The 22,180-nt window shown below is 39.0% G+C and overlaps 1 protein-coding gene across 1 annotated transcript in view; it reads left to right on the top strand.

Moving 5' to 3' along the window:
- The window catches only part of LOC124789300 (calmodulin-binding transcription activator 1), a 1,803,646-nt gene that overhangs the window by 1,506,431 nt on the left and 275,035 nt on the right, over nt 1-22,180 (top strand). The window contains exon 9 of the mRNA XM_047256611.1: nt 10,328-10,472. Within this exon, the coding sequence (XP_047112567.1) occupies nt 10,328-10,472 (145 nt within the window). The remainder of the gene's footprint in view (nt 1-10,327; nt 10,473-22,180) is intronic.

The following is a 22,180-nucleotide window of genomic DNA, read 5'->3' as shown; positions in this document are numbered from 1 at the left end:
ATAACAATGTTTTCATGTCGATCACAGGAGAAATATTAAAGTAGTATATAAGTCTACCTGAGCCACAATCCAGGTTCCCACCACTAACCAGCACGGCTATCGGGGCGCAGTGGTTAGACACTGGACGCGCATTCGGGAGGACGACGCTTCAATCCCGTGTCCGGCCATCCTGATTTAGGTTTTCCGTGATTTCCCTAAATCGCTCCAGGCAAATGCCGGGATGGTTCCTTTGAAAGGGCGCGGCCGACTTCCTTCCCCATCCTTCCCTAATCCAATGAGACCGATGACCTCGCTGTCTGGTCTCCTTCCCCAAACAACCCAACCTAACGGCTATCGGGGCGCTGTTATCACGGCGCTGCAGTCGTCGGCTGTGACAGGAAATACAAAAAGTCAAGATGGCGGTAGCCACGCCTTACTTGTCTGTTACATCGTAGCCGTCATCGTCCAGAGTCAACGTAGGATTAAAACGAAACAATCACAGCATTATATTTTAGCAGGCATCAAAATAAAATCACAGTATTGCCACGTAGCAAACAGCATGGCTGTGCTGAAAATATTCGAACGATCTGTATCTCTGCGTCATGCTCAAAAGTATTCACCCAAAAAATTATCTTTAGGTGATATTTCCATATCTAAAATAAGTTAGCAACACACCCACCCACCAAAACAAACACACACACACACACACACACACACACAACGTTTATGAAGTGGCCGTGCGGTTAAAGGCGCTGCAGTCTGGAACCGCAAGACCGCTACGGTCGCAGGTTCGAATCCTGCCTCGGGCATGGATGTTTGTGATGTCCTTAGGTTAGTTAGGTTTAACTAGTTCTGAGTTCTAGGGACTAATGACCTCAGCAGTTTAGTCCCATAGTGCTCAGAGCCACACAACGTTTATACCATGAATTTTAAGGTTACACAGCACTAGTGATTGTGCCATTTGTAGATAGTGTAGATAGTATAAGCCTCAATTTCATTAGTATTTTCCACATACAAATTGAGTTGGTCTATGTTGCTTGTCAAATGGAACCGTATCTCCACATCAAAAATAGGTAAATGTTGCTGTCATTTCTATCTAAGGAAATGTTTTGAGTGGTTCATAGAATGAACTATCATCATCTGTTGTTTTCACAAGTTTTCAGTAAAGTTTCACCTTAGCAAACACCATTTGGAGTCATCTATAAATTATCTCACCTGAAGGGGTAAGGAGGAAGATAACAAAGTACGAAATCGTGTGACAGGGGGGGGAGGCGTTACTTATATAAAGTTTTTTGTCCTGTTCTGTGTTACAACTCTATGGAATGAAAGTATTTAAAACATTACCAACTTTATCATTATTATTTATTGATGTTTAAATTTGTTTGTATCAATTTTTGGAAAGTGGCGGTCGCGCGATGTGATTGTTGTTCACTCTCGATGTACCTACAGTGTCACGCCTCGGCCGTTTTGCTTGGTTCTGCTATTTTATGATTTTCAGTTTATATAACAAATTCAAAAAGAGTAAAAAATGTAGGTATTCTTTACCGCAAGCTACATGATGTCTACAGTGCAACTTCGGTGATAAAAATAAACAGGTCATACAAGACGAAGTTAACACCTTATGCCGAAGTTTGAAAAGTAGTGATAGTGTTGAAGGTAAAATGGATTCGAAAATCAAAGAATTGCCTGTTACCCCTGGGAATGACCACCATTACTTATTTGATAGGAGGCTCAGTGAAGATGGGTCCCTCCAGGAGGGTCTGTAACGAAGAAAAAATCGCCGCCCCTGTCTTGGATAGAAAGTGGAACCTCCAATGCTGGAGTCTAGTACTCTGTGGGCTAGATCTCCACGACCACAAGTTTATGTATAGGTAGATAAATAATAAATCGTATGTGGGTGACAGCTTCGTGCAAATATTTTCAGCTGACGCCATTTTAGTTTAAATAGATGCTGTCAATAGTAATCAAATTATGTGTGCTTCTGTGGAAAAGTGTTCCTGGACCAGTTCTTCTGATATCACTTACAAACTCACTAGTGGCCTGTATTTCCTAGCTTATCTTTCTCTTCGATTCTATTTTCTACCAGAAATGCGGAATGAATCACGTTTGGAAGTCGAGAGGGCACTCCTTCAAGCCTCCAATGACTACTGTAGTGGAATATTGTCGGAAGTTCTTTCACAAAACCTAAAAAATTTCTGGTTGTACGTAAAGGTGGTTAGTGGCACCAAAGTTAGCGTCCACGGACTCGTGGACAAGTCAAGAACTGAAATTGTAGTTCTGCAAACAAGAGTGAAGTAGATTTTGATGTCAGTGGCCTGGAGGAATAACTGGAATCCTTAAAATTGGACAAAGCCACAGGGTCTGATGAAATCCCTATCATATTCTATACCAAATTTGCAGCTCAGTTAGCCTCTCTTTTAACTGTAATCTCCTTGGATCCCACAAACGAAAACCCATGACCAACAGGCCTATTTGGAAGAAAGTACAGGTCACATCCATTTGCAAAAATGCCAGCAGAAGTGATCCGCAGAACTACCACCCAACATCCAGGACTTTCATTTGTTGTAGAATCTTAGAACATATCCTGAGCTCAAACATAATGAGATATTTCAAACGGAATGACTTACTCCATGCTAATCAGCATGAATTTCGAAAACATAGATAATGTGAAACGCAACTTGCACGTTTCTCTCATGACATCTTGAAAGCTATTTATAAAAGCAGTCAGGTTGTTGTGGTCTTCAGTCCTGAGACTGGTTTGATGCAGCTCTCCATGCTACTCTATCCTGTGCAAGCTTTTTCATCTCCCAGTACCTACTGCAACCTACATCCTTCTGAATCTACTTAGTGTATTCATCTCTTGGTCTCCCTCTACGATTTTTACCCTCCACGCTGCCCTCCAATACTAAATTGGTGATCCCTTGATGCCTCAGAACATGTCCTACCAACCGATCCCTTCTTCTGGTCAAGTTGTGCCACAAACTTCTCTTCTCCCCAATCCTATTCAATACTTCCTCATTAGTTACGTGATCTACCCATCTAATCTTCAGCATTCTTCTGTAGCACCACATTTCGAAAGCTTCTATTCTCTTCTTGTCCAAACTATTTATCGTCCATGTTTCAATTCCATACATGGCTACACTCCATACGAATACTTTCAGAAATGACTTCCTGACATTTAAATCAATACTGGATGTTAACAAATTTCTCTTCTTCAGAAACGCTTTCCTTGCCATTGCCAGCCTACATTTTATATCCTCTCTACTTCGACCATCATCAGTTATTTTGCTCCCCAAATAGCAAAACTCCTTTACTACTTTAAGTGCCTCATTTCCTAATCTAATTCCCTCAGCATCACCCGACTTAATTAGACTACATTCCATTATCCTTGTTTTGCTTTTGTTGATGTTCATCTTATATCCTCCTTTCAAGACACTGTCCATTCCATTCAACTGCTCTTCCAAGTCCTTTGCTGTCTCTGACAGAATTACAATGTCATCGGCGAACCTCAAAGTTTTTATTTCTTCTCCATGAATTTTAATACCTACTCCGAATTTTTCTTTTGTTTCCTTTACTGCTTGCTCAGTATACAGATTGAACAACATCGGGGAGAGGCTACAACCCTGTCTTACTCCCTTCCCAACCACTGCTTCCCTTTCATATCCCTCGACTCTTATAACTGCCATGACATCTTGAAAGCTATTTATAAAAGCAGTCAGGTAGATGCAGTATTTCCCGATTTCCAATAGGCATTTGACTCAGTGCCCCACCTATGCTTATTATCAAAAGTACAAACATATGAGGTACCAGACAAAATATGTGACTGCATTCAGGATTTCTTGGTAGAGAGGACGCAGCCTGTTATCGTGGAAGGAGAATCATCAAAAGATGTAGGATTAACTTTGAGTGTACCTCAGGGAAATGTTTTGGGTCCTTTGCTGTTCATGTGGTATGGTAATGACCTTCCAGACATCATTTACTTCAAACTTTTCACAGATCAAGCGGTTATCTACAATAAAGTACAGTCTGAATAAAGTTGTACAAATATTTAGTCAGGCCTTGATAAGATTTCAGAGTAATGTAATGATTGATTACTTGCTTTAAATGTTCAGAAATGTGAAATTGTGCACTTAAAAAAATGAAAAGCAGTGAATATAATATCAGTTTGTCACAGTCAGAATCAGAAAAAAATACAAATACTTGGGTGTAACACTCCTTAGGGACATGAAATGGAGCAATCACATAGGCTCAGTTGTGAGAAAAGCAAGTAGGAGACATTTGGTATCTTGATAAAATACTAGAGGAATGAAATCAGTCCACAATAGAGACTGTTTACAAATTCATATGACCCATCTTAGAATGTTGCTTGAGTGTGTGGGACCCATACCAGATAGGACTATCAGGGGATGCTAAATGTATGCAGAGAAGGGCAGCACAACTTGTCACAGGTTTGTTTGACCAGCAGGACAGTATCAAAGAGATGTTGAAAGGGCTGAACTGGCAGAGTCTTGAAGATAGATGGAGACTATCCTGAGAAAGTATACAACAAAGCTTCAGGAACAAGCCATAAATGATGTGTCTAGGAATATACTGCAACCCCCTACATATCACTTAAATAGGGGTCGCGAGGGCAAGATTAGATTAATTTGTTCTTCCCGTGTTCCACACTTTAGGTGAATGGAATGGGAAAAAGCCCAAGTAACTGGTACAATGGGATGTAGTCTGTGCCATGCACTTCGCAATGGTTCATAGACTATACATGTTGATGTAGGTACAAGTCATGATGTCTTCATTGTCTTTCATTAAACTCCACATTTATTTTTATCAGTATCTACTTGATATTGCAAGCCTTCATCCAGAAAATTTATTATCCACTGTCACAAGTTTCAGTGTGCTCACTCAAGGAGTTTATTGATGATCCATTTTTCTTTATCAGTATGTTGCGAAAGTTCATAGCAAAAATTGCCCACCCGTATTGCTGCTTCTCCCTTTGAAGCCGTTAGTTCCAGTTTAATCTGCAGAAGCTATTTTGAACTTTATGCATTTATTTTTTAAGCTTTATGCATTTATTTTTTACTCAATCTGTGCTCATAATGTGTCAGTTCCATGGTTTTGGTTTGTTTGTTATTTTGCATAGATTTCTCATTAACTTGTGCAGTGCTTCTGTGTAATTTCTTAAGAGGCATGTCAGGCAATTGTGTAGTTAAAATCAGTTAGCTGCTTTGCCATTTTTCTGTGTTTGAAAATAAAATTTTGTTTTCCAGATTGTATGTTCTGTGTAACTCAATGTTTCTCCCATTTCACATTTCTTAGATGCTAACATGTCATCTCCAGTGGTCCACACACTGATCCAGGGTTCAGTTCTGGGCAGTAAGGGGGGTGTCACAATTTGTTACTGTATCTCTCCCTCCCCCCCCCCCCCCCCTCCCCCCCTTCTCAGAAATATAACTTACCACCCAGCACCGTTAATGTACCACAAATGCCAATAATTTTATAGTGCTTGGGTCAAAAATTACAATTCAAAGAAATACAGCACTTGAAAATCACTTTTAGTGTAATAATGCTGTGAAGCGGTAATCGACACTGAAAACAGTACTGGTCAGGATGGCCATTTTTGCCCCAAAATGGCACATTTGAGATCTGTGGGTTGAGATCTTGCAGTACCACAGTGAGTGCAGAGCTAAAAGTGTTCACTCAGTAACAACTTTCTTTATTAAACATGACTTCTGCGTAAGAAGTCTGTGTCTGCATCCAGGAACTGGATGATGGATGTGGTTACTGGGGCATTGGCATGCCACCTCAGCATAACACGGTTGGTTCATACATGACCTTGCTGATGCACGACTAGAGACAGCTCGGCAACCGGTGAACTTACACCAGGCATCGCATAGACTGCGGGCAGCTCCAGACGTGCAAGCAGCCCACGTCGAACACAGGAGCCTAAGAGTTCAGAGACTGTCAGAGTGTCAGACAATGACACCCAGAGAGGGACCTAGTCTTGTCGATTCCAATTCGAGACCCAGAACCGTCAGGTGTGCTGCCTGGCTGATCATAGACTAGCAGCTTTGTCTGACTGATGAAGCTGCCAAGTGAAGCGTAGGCGATTCCAGCCACAAATTTGATCAACGATTGGCATGAAGACTGTCACAGTACCGGCGGAAGTCGGAGGCCTGAGAACAAGTGCTGCTAATCGCTGAGCAAGTGATATTTATACTCTTTGGACCCTCGTGTGTTGTGAGAGAAGCCCACTTCCCATCAAATAGATAGCTTCGGAAGCTCAGAAGTGTATCACTGTATGAAAGCAACCCAGCATACCATTGCGGTAGACCACTGTGTTGCAGAATGTTATGCAGAGCATTATTTTAGCACCCAGGTGCAGGATTTCTTTGGTGGCAGGCCTGAACCTCTCTGGTGGTTGGAAAGTCTTGTCTGTGGCTGGTGCCGCAACATTCAGGATGTTTAAGAATTACGTGTCTTGTGAAATGGATTTAAGTAGTATGATGACAGCTGTATCATAATGTAGAAATATAAAATCGAAATGGCACCCACCATTATCCAAATTTCACTTAGTTCTGTAGTTGTGAACACAAGTCTGCAGACTATGTATATGTGAGTCTGTAAATGAGAGCAATGCTGATTCTTTGAGTCATTTCCACCTGTGTTTATGCAGACAGTTTTTCTATTATACACTCCTGGAAATGGAAAAAAGAACACATTGACACCGGTGTGTCAGACCCACCATACTTGCTCCGGACACTGCGAGAGGGCTGTACAAGCAATGATCACACGCACGGCACAGCGGACACACCAGGAACCGCAGTGTTGGCCATCGAATGGCGCTAGCTGCGCAGCATTTGTGCACCGCCGCCATCAGTGTCAGCCAGTTTGCCGTGGCATACAGAGCTCCATCGCAGTCTTTAACACTGGTAGCATGCCGCGATAGCGTGGACGTGAACCGTATGTGCAGTTGACGGACTTTGAGCGAGGGCGTATAGTGGGCATGCGGAAGGCCGGGTGGACGTACCGCCGAATTGCTCAACACGTGGGGCGTGAGGTCTCCACAGTACATCGATGTTGTCGCCAGTGGTCGGCGGAAGGTGCACATGCCCGTCGACCTGGGACCGGACCGCAGCGACGCACGGATGCACGCCAAGACCGTAGGATCCTACGCAGTGCCGTAGGGGACCGCACCGCCACTTCCCAGCAAATTAGGGACACTGTTGCTCCTGGGGTATCGGCGAGGACCATTCGCAACCGTCTCCATGAAGCTGGGCTACGGTCCCGCACACCGTTAGGCCGTCTTCCGCTCACGCCCCAACATTGTGCAGCCCGCCTCCAGTGGTGTCGCGACAGGCGTGAATGGAGGGACAAATGGAGACGTGTCGTCTTCAGCGATGAGAGTCGCTTCTGCCTTGGTGCCAATGATGGTCGTATGCATGTTTGGCGCCGTGCAGGTGAGCGCCACAATCAGGACTGCATACGACCGAGGCACACAGGGCCAACACCCGGCATCATGGTGTGGGGAGCGATCTCCTACACTGGCCGTACACCACTGGTGATCGTCGAGGGGACACTGAATAGTGCACGGTACATCCAAACCGTCATCGAACCCATCGTTCTACCATTCCTAGACCGACAAGGGAACTTGCTGTTCCAACAGGACAATGCACGTCCGCATGTATCCCGTGCCACCCAACGTGCTCTAGAAGGTGTAAGTCAACTACCCTGGCCAGCAAGATCTCCGGATCTGTCCCCCATTGAGCATGTTTGGGACTGGATGAAGCGTCGTCTCACGCGGTCTGCACGTCCAGCACGAACGCTGGTCCCAACTGAGGTGCCAGGTGGAAATGGCATGGCAAGCCGTTCCACAGGACTACATCCAGCATCTCTACGATCGTCTCCATGGGAGAATAGCAGTCTGCATTGCTGCGAAAGGTGGATATACACTGTACTAGTGCCGACATTGTGCATGCTCTGTTGCCTGTGTCTATGTGCCTGTGGTTCTGTTAGTGTGATCATGTGATGTATCTGACCCCAGGAATGTGTCAATAAAGTTTCCCCTTCCTGGGACAATGAATTCACGGTGTTCTTATTTCAATTTCCAGGAGTGTATTTTCCTTGTTGGAGGGTCTTCCTTTTCCCTCTTGCCTTACTTAGCTTCCTGTGGGTTGCTGGTTCTAACGAACAATGTCAAATTTGCTGTTGATGTTAAGTATGGTAAGCTGACTGGAATGTTCTCTGCTGCTGCTCCTGCTGCAACCCCGTTCATGTGGATGATACGTAAGTAACTGAAAACTGCTGTTTGTTAAACATAGCTTGTAATTACTGGAGTTACTTACCATTTTCAATACCTAGTTTTCATGCTGTTCTGTAATCTGAAAGTTAGCTGAGAAATTTAGAAATTTGTATGTATAGAAATATAAACACTTCTACTGAAATTTTTTATTTTGGGTGAAGGTCATGATCCCCCCATGACATCCCTCTCTCTCACCCCCCCCCCCCCCCTCCCACACCCAAATATTAAAGATTGAATTGTGCGGTGTGGCCTCTTTTTTTGGGTTTTATGGCTTGACAACATCATATTCTGCTTTACTGTGTCAAGAGTCCTGTGATTGCAGTGCAGCGGCAGCATCTGAATAGCAATATTTTATATTTAATCAACAGTTTATGCTATAAGAAAAGCATACTCCCATGTGAAAACTGCAGTTAATTATGCACACTGTTTTTCACATCTCTTTCCACTTTGCTCTCACTTGGTTTTGGAAGGTTTTATTGCATCAAATGAAATTTAGAAAATATTATGTTGCTACACCCATCAAGAGCTTATGTTACTGTTTATGCCACCCATTGGATTTCACTGTAATCAGTCGTCTTCATGACCTTTGCTACTGTCTTCCATCTGATCTAGTTATAACAGTGGTGTACATTTGTATGAAAGCTGCAGTTAATTGACATAACATGAAATGTATTTGTTTACACAAAGGAATGGGAAAAACAAACCATGTACAATTTCATGTTATTTTTAGCATACGAGATTTACAAATTTAATCAAAGTATGTAGCTGTTGTCTCCAGGGAAGAAACTTGCCTCCACTGTGCCAGAATAAAGATAAGTTTTGGTATCTCGAAGCGTACTCTAAATAGGATCTCTGATAGAGCACAATTCTGTTCTCAGCATGCATTTTTTTGAAATTTTTAAGTGAGACAATATAACATTTTTCAGTGTGAATTGGATGAGTGTTATATAGAATGTTGGCTCTGATTTTTAAGACTGAGTTGTATGTATTTACATTTCTGTGCTGTTATTTTATCCCTGTAATAAAGCTTTTCTAGTTGTACAGCAAGCTCCTAATTATCCAGGTTAATATCAAACTGAGCCTGCACTGATAATGGAAGAACACATATAATCTAAAATACACTTTTATTTATTTATTTATTTTGTCAGAAATGGCTGTTTATTATATTTACAAAACATGCTACATGTTTATAAGTTCATTGCATTACCCACATGTTACTCATTGGATACTGGCAAATTATTTTCATAATTATTCTTATAACACATTGTATTTAATATCATGTGCTTACAGTAAACTTCCAGGAAATAATAATCTAATTTGCATTCACTTTTTTCTTCATGACAGTTCTCCTCCTCATTTTCCAAAGAGTCAAAATGCCGGTATAATGAGATAATTTTGCTGTGCATCTAATAATTGTTCAGTGCTTTTAAGTGAATTGGAAATGATCAACCTTTAGTTTGTAGGGAAAGAACTAGACAGACATACAGACAAGAAATTTCCACTGTTATGTTATAAGGATAGAGTCCCTGCATTAACCTGAAAATGAAATGGGAAACAATGGAAATGTTGCAAGTATGTCTGATTTGGGATTATGGCCTGTGTCATCTTCCAGTGGTAAAACATGATTCTCCTGGACAATAGTTATTCTGTATGAAAATATCCATTTTAATTAACACAGAATACTTCAGACTTCATTCTCTTATTAATTCAAAAATTGCGTAACTGTGCATGGATAGTCTGCAAACTGGCTAATATGCATTTGAATGAATGGAAGCTTGCTGTAAATGATAAACTGTGGATAAGGCTTCCTAGTTGTTGAGCAGGTTTCCTAGCTACACATCATAATCTCATAGCAAGCTGACAGCAGGTGAACTTTCTTCTCTACCAGCATAAATCCTTCACCAGTGACCATTGTTTCATCTTTTGTGTGTTGTTGTATTTGGATGGGATCACTTCTGTTATTGTAATTAGAAGTGAGTTTTATTTTATCACAATTTGATACATGTTTCATTCTGTGTCTTTTCACCTCACATATGTTGTATTTGTTTCCAGAATCCTGATATAGTACTGGTGCATTACCTAAACGTGCCCTATCCTGATGACAACAAGCTGGCAGTGATAACTCCAAGCCTTGCATTATGGGGAGACAAGAAGGAGTGGACCAAGGAGGAACTGGTATCACAACTGAAGCCCATGTGTGAGTCGCCAGCCCCCTCATGCTACTCCAGTGTCCAGGGTGAAGTGGAACAGATCTGTGTTGTTGCCTGCTGCATGAATTTCTTTAGTGTTTTCTCTCTTGTTTCTGCTTGTGCATGAGCATTCAGTGACATTTTGCAAAAATCTAAAATTGAAAGTCCCAATGAATTTATAGACTAACATTTGCCACTAAGAAGCTTTTCAAATGAAAGTCAGTTTTTATGTGCCTCTTGGGTATATGACTGTGAAAATCATTTCTGAGCTTGTATTTCTAACAGGAGGACATATGTGACAAAGGGCCTCAAGCCAGACAAAAGGGCTCAAGCCAACCAGAATACTGGACCAAGGGGAACAGTCAAAGCAGAGGCAGGTCTCATATCCACGTACACATACAATCAAATTGAATCCGAGGCAACGAATGACCTTAATAAACGTACATGTTATGAGTTTCTCTAGTAGAAGGGATCTGAATATATTATTTCATCATTACTTTTATTGTAAGTCTATGCCTTTTCCTTTCCTGTGGAATTATCATGGAATTATCTGTTATGTATGACATCCATGTGCAATACATCCTGTTGTGCAAACTCCCATGTGAAGGAGTAGAGCACCTTGTATAGGTGAGAAGCTCAGATTCCTCTCAATCAGTAACTCATATTAGATGTACTTTTTCTACATTCAGCCTCATTCACGTCTGATAAACACACACACACACACACACACACACACACACACACACCAGAAGTAAGACTCACAAATGGTGATAAATTATTTGACACCCTTCTCTGTGAACCAGTCTATCTGTTAGTGATAGCCATATCAAAAGCCCTATGGTAGTTCTTGAGAACAGCCATTACAAAGAGATGGAAAAGATTGCAGGTGACTTTAATTGAGTAATACAGTATTTATTTATAATTGGTTTTCATCAATGATTCAGTGAAAGATGGAAATATCTTGTGATGTTCAAGCTTCTTCCTGTATTAAGGGGGACAAAGTCAGTATTAGAGAGAGGGAGAGAGAGATTTAGCATTCATTATCAAAAGTTACACGGTATGGCTTTCACTTATAGTTTTCAACACATTCATTTCTGTTACAGGGACCATTACCTCAAATTGATACATTTAACTTCCTCCATTATCTTTGAAAAGTGTGTGTGTCCAACTCTTACACTCTCCACCTATCTTATTCATTTTTAGGAAATATTTGTACAGTGTGCACATTTTATGTGTGTTCACATTATGTGTAAGTTGTGTATCTGATTTGGAAGTTGTTGTGACAGTGGACTATGAACATATATTTCAAATGCGAAGAACTTTCTCACTTTTTGTCTCTGTACATAGCTCTTTCCTCATTTTTCATGTTTATTTCAGTCTACTGCCTTGACACTACCATTTCGTTGAACAGAGAATCTGATTTCATCTGTGCTATTTTATATGAAAACTGAGAGTCCTGTTTAATATTTGGGCTCATAAATTGAGTACATTCCTCCTTCTGATTGAATGGTTGTCGCTTATTCAGTCAGTGTATAATAATAAATTACATGGCATGTTTACTGTCGCAGAGAAAACATTATTTTCCTCCCCTGTGCTTTTACTGAAGCATCCTTTTTTTTACTGTTTGCATGCTCAAAAACTAAATTCTCTGCCCTTGTCCAGTATCTTTGTATGTTTCAATGTTTTTGCTGGTATGTGTTGTTGTCTTTGGAAGTGTTAAAAAATCATTGTCTTTCTCCATTTGTAATTGATTTCACATCATGTAGTCAAAGATTAAAGTTTCATTTACATATGCATGCTGATTAAGTGCTGCAACTTTTTTTTAACACACCCAGAGCTGCATTGCAAAGCACAAAACCCAGTGTAGTTTATTGACCTTAATGAGCAAAATGTATTACTGCATAGTTTTGTGTTATGTATTATACTCTGTTGCCTGTTAAGTTGCAAAAAAAAAAAAAAAAAAAAAAAACAACTAATGCACTGTTGCACTGTAGTTATGACATGATGCTGAAATTATTACTATTGTAAAAAAAAATTAATTTCATTCTTGTCAATGCTGGTATTAGAGAAACCAATTGAAAATCTTTTCATCAAACAGACATTTCTTTCTCAATTACATATTTCATTTCTCTTATAAGTATGTTATATATTTTTGCATTTAAAATCTAAATGAAGCTTTAACATTTACTGTGTGTAGGGTGGTTCTAATTAAATTTCTATTACTTGAGAAGATCCCCATGAAAAACGAGTGTTCATAGGAAAATGAAGCTTTGTGGAAACGTTTGTAAGGATAGGCAGAAAAGAAATAATGAGTAAACCATGAAAGAAACACATTTTAATTTCCACATGAGAGGACAGCATTGTTAATTGCGTACTGTGTTTACATTCCGGGTTAGAAAAATTGGTCAATGTGATGGCCATATGCATCCATATGACAGCCTGGAACCACACTAGAGATTGCTTTGCTGCTGCCCGAAACATCTCAGGTAGGATGTTGGCTACCTCTCTCACTTTGGTCATTCCAACCTCCAATGTGTGTTAATGTCCTGTTGATAAATCCTGTCCTTCAGGTAACCCCACAGCCATAAATCACACAGGTTCATATCTGATGAACTGAGTGGCCACACAGTTTTGACCGATCAGCCAATGATTTGGTTTTCTCCAAATACATTATGAAGTAACTGAGAGACCTTGTTAGCAATGTGAGGTGGAGCTCCATCATACATAAAAACAGTTGAACTCAAAAAGCACCTCTCTCCTGTAAGCAGGTATCATTTGGTAGCGAAGTAGATCACAGTAGTATACGCCATCGACACTACATGTCGTTGGTCCCTGGGGTCAGAGATCCTCAAAGAAAAATGCACCAGTCATGAACTGTGCTGTGAAGCCACATCACACAGTGACACGTTCACTACGCAGGGGAACTTCATGAACATATGTTGGTGGTGACAGTCGAGAGTTTTCAATGCCCCAGTGAGAATTAAGTGTGCCTCATCATTCCACAAAATTTTCCTTTGCTACATGCCATCAACTTCAGCCATTGCAAGAAACATAAGAGCAAATTCTACTCAAATGTCTGTGTCTTGTGGCAAAAGTTTGTGAGTAATGTGAAGTACATACAGATAAGATTTCACAAATGCTAACAGCATTTTTCAGACAGTGGACAGTGGAATGTTCAACGTTTGCTATGGGAACAGTTACTTCTCCACCATTTTGTGGTGCAATTGGTCGGCAGCCTCTCCCAGGAGCAGTTCTCAAATTGCTAGTTAATTCAAGCTTCCAAATCATGTTCATCAATCCTGGTATGGAAAGAGGACCCCTCCATATTGCTTTAATGCATTGATGCTTGGGGAAGAACAGCAGCACTTTTGCTGTTGTTCTTTTAATACAGTTTTATGAATAAAGCCTGGCTCACCTTGTCCAGCCCCAAATTGACAGTCTGCAGCTGTAATGCATACTGATGCATGTGATTAAACACTACATTGCCTACAAGTACAAGCACCTAATTGGCAAATCGTGACATCAACACTTCTAATAATGCAAATCTTGCAGTGTACAGTCTGCACATCATTCCCAAAAAGTTGGATATCAATAAAGTAATAGTTTTTGAGTCAGCAACTATGTTGTCATTTTTTCTCTTCGCATAATATTTCAACAACTTCCCTATTTGTCTTTTCAGGTGCCAAGTGCAGATTAGTTGCTTGCTGTTTGGACTCTGACCAAACAGGGAATGTTACACACCGTGCATCATGCACTGCCCTATTGACTGTTTCTCTGTGCTTTTATGTAGTAAAACAACCACCAGACATTAAAAACCAACAGTAAGGCTATATCAAAATGCAAAAAGAGGTAAAAGTAAGGAAAACGGTGAGGGATGGACATTTCACAACAAAAGTCTTTATAGTCAGTTACCTATGAATAGAAAGAGAGCATTGATATGTTTTCCATCATTGTTTAAGAAAACTGAGTGACTGATCTATGCTTTGCTTAAATTAAAGCCTCTGTTCCTGTTAATTACATTAACTGCCACGCTAGTCCTGACTGCCTTCTATATTAAACTGTCCCAGACATTGGTCACCCAGAACATAGTGTTGTTATCTTCATGTTTCATTTCATGCTCACAGGTGAGGTAGTGTTCAGTGACTAATAGTTAGAAAATAAAATTTCACCAGTAATGCGAGAAATAACAAAGGTATTCAGGTAAATCGTCTGGCATTTGCTAATTATTTTAATATCTACAATTACGTCTACATCTACACAGATACTCTGCAAGCCACTGTATGGTGTGTGGTGGATGGTACCCTGTACTACTACCAGTCCTTTCCTCACCTGTTCCACTTGCAAACAGAGCGAGGGATAAACATCTGTCTATATGCCTCCATATGAGCCCTAATGTCTCGTCTCTTATCTTTGTGGTCCTTATGCAGAATGTGTGTTGGTTAGAGTAGTGTTGTTAGGCAGTCAGTTTCAGATGCCGGTTCTACATGATTATTCTGCAAGCCACACTTCAATGTTTGGTAGTGGGTTTATAGAACCACTTTCAGAATACTTCCCAGCCATTCCACTTTCAGATAGCACATGGGAAGAATTAAAACCTAAACGTCTGTTTGTGAACTCTGATTTCTCTTATTTTAATAAGATGGTCATTTTTCCCTATGTAGTTGTGACTCAATAAAATATTTTGTCTTTCAGAGGAAAAAGTTAGTGACTAAAAGTTTTTTGTGAAAAGATCTTGTCGCTACAAAAAATTCCTTTATTTTTAGTGATTGCCACCCTAGTTTGAGGAGCCCATACCATACATTAGTACTCCAGAACAGGATGGCCAAGCATGTTGTAGGCAGTCTCTTCAGTGAATTTTGTGTCTTTCAAATGCTCTGCCAGTAAAACATACTCTTTGCTTCACCTTCTCCACAACATTTTCATTATGGTGGTTCTAATGTAAGTTGTTCATGACTGTAATGCCCAGATATTTGATTGAATTGATAACCTTTAAATTTGCGTGATTGGTAGTGTAATTGAAATTTAACAGAATTTTTTTTAGTATTCTTATGGAGGATCTCACACTTTTTATTGTTTTGGATAAATTGCCACTTTTTGCACCATGCAGATCTCTTGTCTAAATCATCACTTTGATCTTCTGATGACTTTATTAGACAGTGAATGACAGCATCTGCAAAAAGCCTAATATGGCTGCTCAGATTGTCTTCCAAACCATTTATATAGAGTAATGAGAGCAGAGGGTCTGTAAAACATCTTTGTGGAACCCCAGATACCATTTTGATTACACTTTAGATGACCTCTCATCATTTACTACCAGCTGTGAATCTTCTGACAGATAATCATGAATGCATTCATAGCCATGCAATTTAATTAAAAGCCATTTGTGAAGAATGATGTGAAAAGCCTTCTGGAAACCTAAAAATGTGGAATCAACCTGATATTTCCTGTTGATAGGACTCATTACTTCATGCAAATAAAGAGTCACTTGTGTTTTGGAAGAATAATATTTTCTGGCTCTATGCTGTTTGTCTATCAATAGGTTATTTGCTGTGAAGTATTTCATAGTGTTGTAATACAGCAAATGTTCCAAAATCCTAATACAGATTGATATCAGTGTCTATAATTCAGCAGAAAACTCCTATTTCCATTATTGTGTATTGTTGGGACTATGCAACATTCCAGCTCCTGGTACACATCTTTTGTCGAATGAGCAGTTGTATATGATGGCTAAAAATGGAGCTATTTCATCAACACTCCAAAATCTATCTTTTACATAACTTAATTGGAAATCTTGCCTTTATTAAGTGATTTAAAGTGCTTCACTGTACCAGTGGTATCTACTTCCAAACAACTTGTATTGGCAGCTGTTCTCGATTCAAATTCTGTAATATGTTCTGCATCTTCTTTGATGAATGAATTTTGGAAACCTGTGATTAGCAACGCTGTTTTAGAGGTGATGTTGTCAAAAAAGATTATCACTGCTATAATGCAATGAAGGTATTCGTTGTGCATTTCCACCGGTATGATTTATTTACAGCCAGAATATCTTTGGAACAACTGTTGGGTTTCGAAACAGAGTTTCATTGCAGGACTTACTAAATGCATCTCACACTGAAATCTGCACTAAGTTTCAAGCATCTGTAAATAATTGCTAATCTTGGAAACTTTACATTCTTTTAACTCTGGCATGCTTTTTTAATTGCTACTGCAACTGCGTCCTGACCTATCTTCTTTATGATGGAAGATCTGTTGTGTCTCATATTAATTTAAAAAAAATGGTTCAAATGGCTCTGAGCACTATGCGACTTAACTTCTGAGGTCATCAGTCGCCTAGAACTTAGAACTAATTAAACCTAACTAACCTAAGGACATCACACACATCCATGCCCGAGGCAGGATTCGAACCTGCGACCGTAGCGGTCACGTGGTTCCAGACTAAAGCACCTTTAACTGCACGGCCACACCGGCCGGCCATATTAATTTACTTAACATGAAACTCTCAGTTGTGTAAGTACTTTTTCTTTGAATTTAAGGCACATTTGGCCAACATTTACAAAGTTATTATGGAAGGAATGCAGACAGTCTCTTAGGAGACTGTCAAGTGAATTTTTGTCTGTTTTTGTAATAGATATATTTTGCATATGTGTTCAGTGGTTATGGATTTTATGGTATACAGTCTCACTATAACAGTCTTGTTGTTATTAATTCCTGTAGTTGTAATGATGCTCTTTATTTGCTCAGTATTGATTATTGCTAAAAGATGTAGTATGTTATCACAACCATATACACTTTGTGTGGATTCTTGAACTAATTGCTCAAAATAATTTTCGGAAAAAGCATTTAGAACAATTTCAGATGATGTTTTATACCCATCACTGACTTTAAACATGTACATTCACCAACATATTGTGAGTAGATTGAATCACCACCAACTACAATTGTGCAAGTTGGGTACATATTCGAAATCAGGCTCAGATTTTTCTTGAAACCTTCAGCAAATTTATCAAGAGAGTCAGTAAAAGGAACCAGTTATTAATTTATTTTTATTATTGAGTACGACATTATCCATGCTAAATCACAGCAACTTTTACTTTAAATTTCACTAAAAGATAAATAACTTCTAACAGCAACATTTTGCCACCACCAACTGAATGTAGACTATCCCTTCTGAATAGTGTAGGTTTCCTTGGTAAGAACATCAGCTGAACTTAACTCAGACTTTAACTAGCTTTCAGTACTTGTAACAATTCCTGCTTCAGCACTTTCTGTTAGCACTTGGAGCTCTGGTACTTTCCAATAGAGCTGTAATGATATATAACTGTAATAATAATGTTTCCTAGGTCTGCTGCCATTCTGTGTTTGATCTGCTTCCTTTGAGACTGTACTCCTGATACTTTACTTTCAGGCAGTCTAACAAACGTGGTAATGCAAGTGAATTTCTTGGAGTAAGAAGCCTGTTTCTTGAAGTAGGAAGCCAACACAATGGGCTTAAAGATCTCTGTAGAAAAAAAGTCATGAACTTAAAAAAATCTCGAAAGTTGTTAATAATAGACATTGGTCAAATAACAAAACTAAATAATCAAATACGTGGAAGAATTAATGCAAGAAAGTGATTTTAAAAATCTGCTAGTGAGGAAAGGATCCACAAGTAAGAGTTTCTGGTATTACCAAGCATTTGTTAAAAAGAATAAAAATGGTTGTCCAAGAACCTTAAAATAGTCAGTATAAAACATTGGTGAAATCAGAAACCCTGTATACCACTTAGTACCTAACAGTAAGTTTCAAGTTGGAACATGGAGAAAAGAATTAAAAAGAAAATGCTCGGTACACTAAAGACACCAGACACCTGGAAATTAAGAAGTAAAGCTGAAATATATCAGAATGTAGAAAATGTAACAGAGACAATAAGAAAGTCTTTTGACGTGTTAATAAGTATTAAGGGCAGAGTCTAGATTTTAGTAGGTTTAATTGCATTCAGTAGTGTAATACCTGTTTGGGGAAGAGAAGATTTTAAGTTCTGTGCCGCATTTTTAAAGAAAATAGTGTAAAACCATTACCACTTAACAGCCATTTTTAGGCCTAAATTTTGTGCATGAAAGTTAAGTGATTTGAAGTGTAATTAAGTAAGTATATTAATGTTATATTTATATTAGACCACTATAGAGCATAGTAAATAGGAAATTATCTTTATTTAGTGAAAGCTTAAAAAGTAGGCCTATATTGTAAATAATCATGAGTGTGAAGTGTTTTAGCTGCCATAGGAAAGTTAGTTCTGGGGTGCTATGCAGCTGTTGTGACAGATCGTTTCACTGGGGGGGGGAATGTAGTGGCATGGAAATTGGGGAACAAAATGAGACTCTTCCTAGGTATTGTAAAGTGTGTTCATGGGATATGAAAATAGCAGAACAGGAGGGGAAGATTAGAGCCCTTGAGGCAGAATTAGATAAAGCTACGGAGGAACTAATTAGGTTAAGGGGGAGAAGGGTGAAGAAAATTAGGAAGTGGTAGCAGGGAACAGGGGCCCAGAAAGAGGAAATTATCTGACAGTCATTGTTGGCACAAAAAATAAGATTTGCCCTGCTGCCACAGTCTCATTTAGATGCAGACACAGGTGTAGCTGATGCACAGCAGAATTCAGTTAGGAAGCCTATTGGTTCAGAAAAAGTAGGAAGTGGGAAGAAAATTCTGCTGTTCGGTAGCAGTCATGGAAGAGGTGTGGGCCAACTTCTGCAAGGAAAATTAGGTGACAGCTACCAGGTCACAAACTTTTTCAAGCCTAGTGCATCTCTCAACCAAATCATAAAGGGCATAGGATCTTTGTGTAAAGGTTTCCCAAAGGAAGATCATGGTGTAATAGTGGGTGGAGCAGGGAACACTATCGATAGGGACCAAGGCTACAGTATTGAGAGTGATATGGTAAAAATAGCATCAGCAACAAACCATACTAATGTTGGGTTTATGCCTGTTTTCAAGCAGTACAATCGACACCAGTTGAACAGCTCTGTGAAGAGGGTCAATACGGAGCTGGATCGACTGCTTCGGGCTGGTTCTGGGTCAGGGATTGGTTTGGTTCCTGTTGACACTATTGTTAGGTGGGGCTTTTCTTCTCATGCCCTGCGTCTCAATAGAATAGGGAAGGAAATACTGGCTAGGTTGATAGAAAATTTTTTAAAGGGTACACTGCAACTCATGGAAGTAGTTCTTCTTTAGGTGAAGCTCATTATCTACACATTCAATATTGAAACAAGATGTATTTGAAAATGTTAAGCATAATACTTGTGAAGTCAAAAAAGTAACAATAAATTTACTACATCAAAATATAAGAGGTTTAAAAAACAAAATTAATGAATTTCAGATCTTTTTAGATGAGCTAGTCTACAAATCCTGTTGATATTATATATAAAAGGAAAGATGAGGTGACTTACCGAACGAAAGCGCTGGCAGGTCGATAGACACACAAACAAACACAAACATACACACAAAATTCAAGCTTTCGCAACAAACTGTTGCCTCATCAGGAAAGAGGGAAGGAGAGGGGAAGACGAAAGGAAGTGGGTTTTAAGGGAGAGGGTAAGGAGTCATTCCAATCCCGGGAGCGGAAAGACTTACCTTAGGGGGAAAAAAGGACAGGTATACACTCGCTCACACGCACATATCCAAGGTATGTGTGGATGGATATGTGCGTGTGTGTGAGTGTATACCTGTCCTTTTTTCCCCCTAAGGTAAGTCTTTCCGCTCCTGGGATTGGAATGACTCCTTACCCTCTCCCTTAAAACCCACTTCCTTTCGTCTTCCCCTCTCCTTCCCTCTTTCCTGATGAGGCAACAGTTTGTTCGAAAGCTTGAATTTTGTGTGTATGTTTGTGTTTGTTTGTGTGTCTATCGACCTGCCAGCGCTTTCGTTTGGTAAGTCACCTCATCTTTGTTTTTATATATAATTTTTCCCACGTGGAATGTTTCCTTCTATTATATTGATATCATTAATTTGAATCCTGTTGATATTATTTGTATTTCTGAACATCATTTAGGTAGTGAAATTGAAATGCTTAATATGGAAGGGTATACCTTAGCTTCAAATTACTGTGGAAAAGAGATGGAGAAAGGAGGAGTTGCCACTTACATTAAAAAGGGTCACAATTATAAAAACATTGATGATCTTAAATACTGTGATGATCAGCATTTTGAAGCATATGCCACCCAAGCAGAAACACACAAAAGAAAAATAGTTATAGTCACAATATACAGGCCTCCAACTGGTAATTTCCAGCTATTCACTAAACAGCTTGATGCAGTATTAAATTTATTAACTTCTAAAAATAATGGACTCACACTAAGCGGAGATTTTAATTTAAATTTTCTGGAGGATAGTTACTCAAGGTCCATACTAGAGTCTCTTACCACTTCTTATAATCTCATTCCCTTAGTACAGTTCCCAACCAGGGTTAAGGGTACCAGCAGCACTGCTACTGATAACATTTTCATTGATACTAGCAAATCATAGTATAAATCCAATATTTAATGGCCTTTCAGATCATGATGCTCAGTTGCTTACCTTTAATATAGTGGGGTCTGATTCAACTAATAACAGGAAGTGGGAACCTATATGAATAATAAATGAAACAGGAATTGTAGGTATAAAAATCTGTTTAAGGAATACAGACTGGAAAGATGTATACAATTCATCTGGGATAAATGAAAGATATAACTGTTTCTCAGATACAGTCATAGGTCACACTGAAAACTGCTGCCCTAAGAAAGTAATCAAAGCAAATAGATTAAATGTTTCAAAATCTTGGATTACAAATGGAATAACAGTATTGTGTAAAACAAAAAGAAGACTGTACTTAATGTCAAGGGAAAACGATGACTACAGAGCTAAATCACATTACAAATTATATTGTAAAATTCTAAACAAAGTAATCAGAACATCAAAATGTATTTATTTTCTAGAAAAAATAAATGCCTCTAATAACAAGATAAAAACTATATGGAACATAGTAAAAAGTGAAACAGGAAAAACTAATCAGACAAATGAGAAAATTATGTTAAAAGTAAATAATGAGTTGATTAGAGATACCTCCAAAATTGAAGACACTTTCAATAACTTTTTCCTTTCAGTGGCAGACAACTTAGGTTTGCGTAGTTCCTCAGAAGACTGCTTAAAATATTTAAAAAATGCATTTCTGGAGAAGTTTGTCAAAATTCAATGATATCCTACCTCACTGAAAGAGATTTCTAATGTTATTAGCTCTCTTAAAAACAAATGTTCCAGTGGTTATGATGAAATCAGCACTACCATAATTAAATGTTCCTGTTCAGAACTTTGTGACATACTGGGTTACTTATGTAATGAAACCCTCCACAGTGGTACTTTTCCAGAAAGGCTTAAATATGCTTTTGTGAAACGTTACACAAAAAAGGAGTCAAATCATCAGTGGAAGACTTCCGTCTGATTTCATTATTGGCAGTATTTTAAAAAGTGTTTGAAAGGGTTATGTACAATAGACTTTATAAACATTTAGTACAGAAAAATATTCTCATTCTACCGAAAAATATTCTCATTCGCAATCAGTTTGGATTTCAGAAAGGATTGTCACCTCATCAAGCTGTATTCACGTTAACAGATCATGTTTTAGAATAAAAAAAATCAAAATTATTATCACTTGAAATATTCTGTGATCTGGCTAAAGCTTTTGATTGTGTTAAGCATGGTATCC

This window comes from Schistocerca piceifrons, chromosome 3 (assembly GCF_021461385.2).
Source record: "Schistocerca piceifrons isolate TAMUIC-IGC-003096 chromosome 3, iqSchPice1.1, whole genome shotgun sequence".
NCBI classification, from domain to species: Eukaryota; Metazoa; Arthropoda; class Insecta; order Orthoptera; family Acrididae; genus Schistocerca; species Schistocerca piceifrons.
The sequence above is the reverse complement of the archived record's forward strand: the minus strand, read 5'-3'. Positions and strand labels throughout refer to the sequence as shown.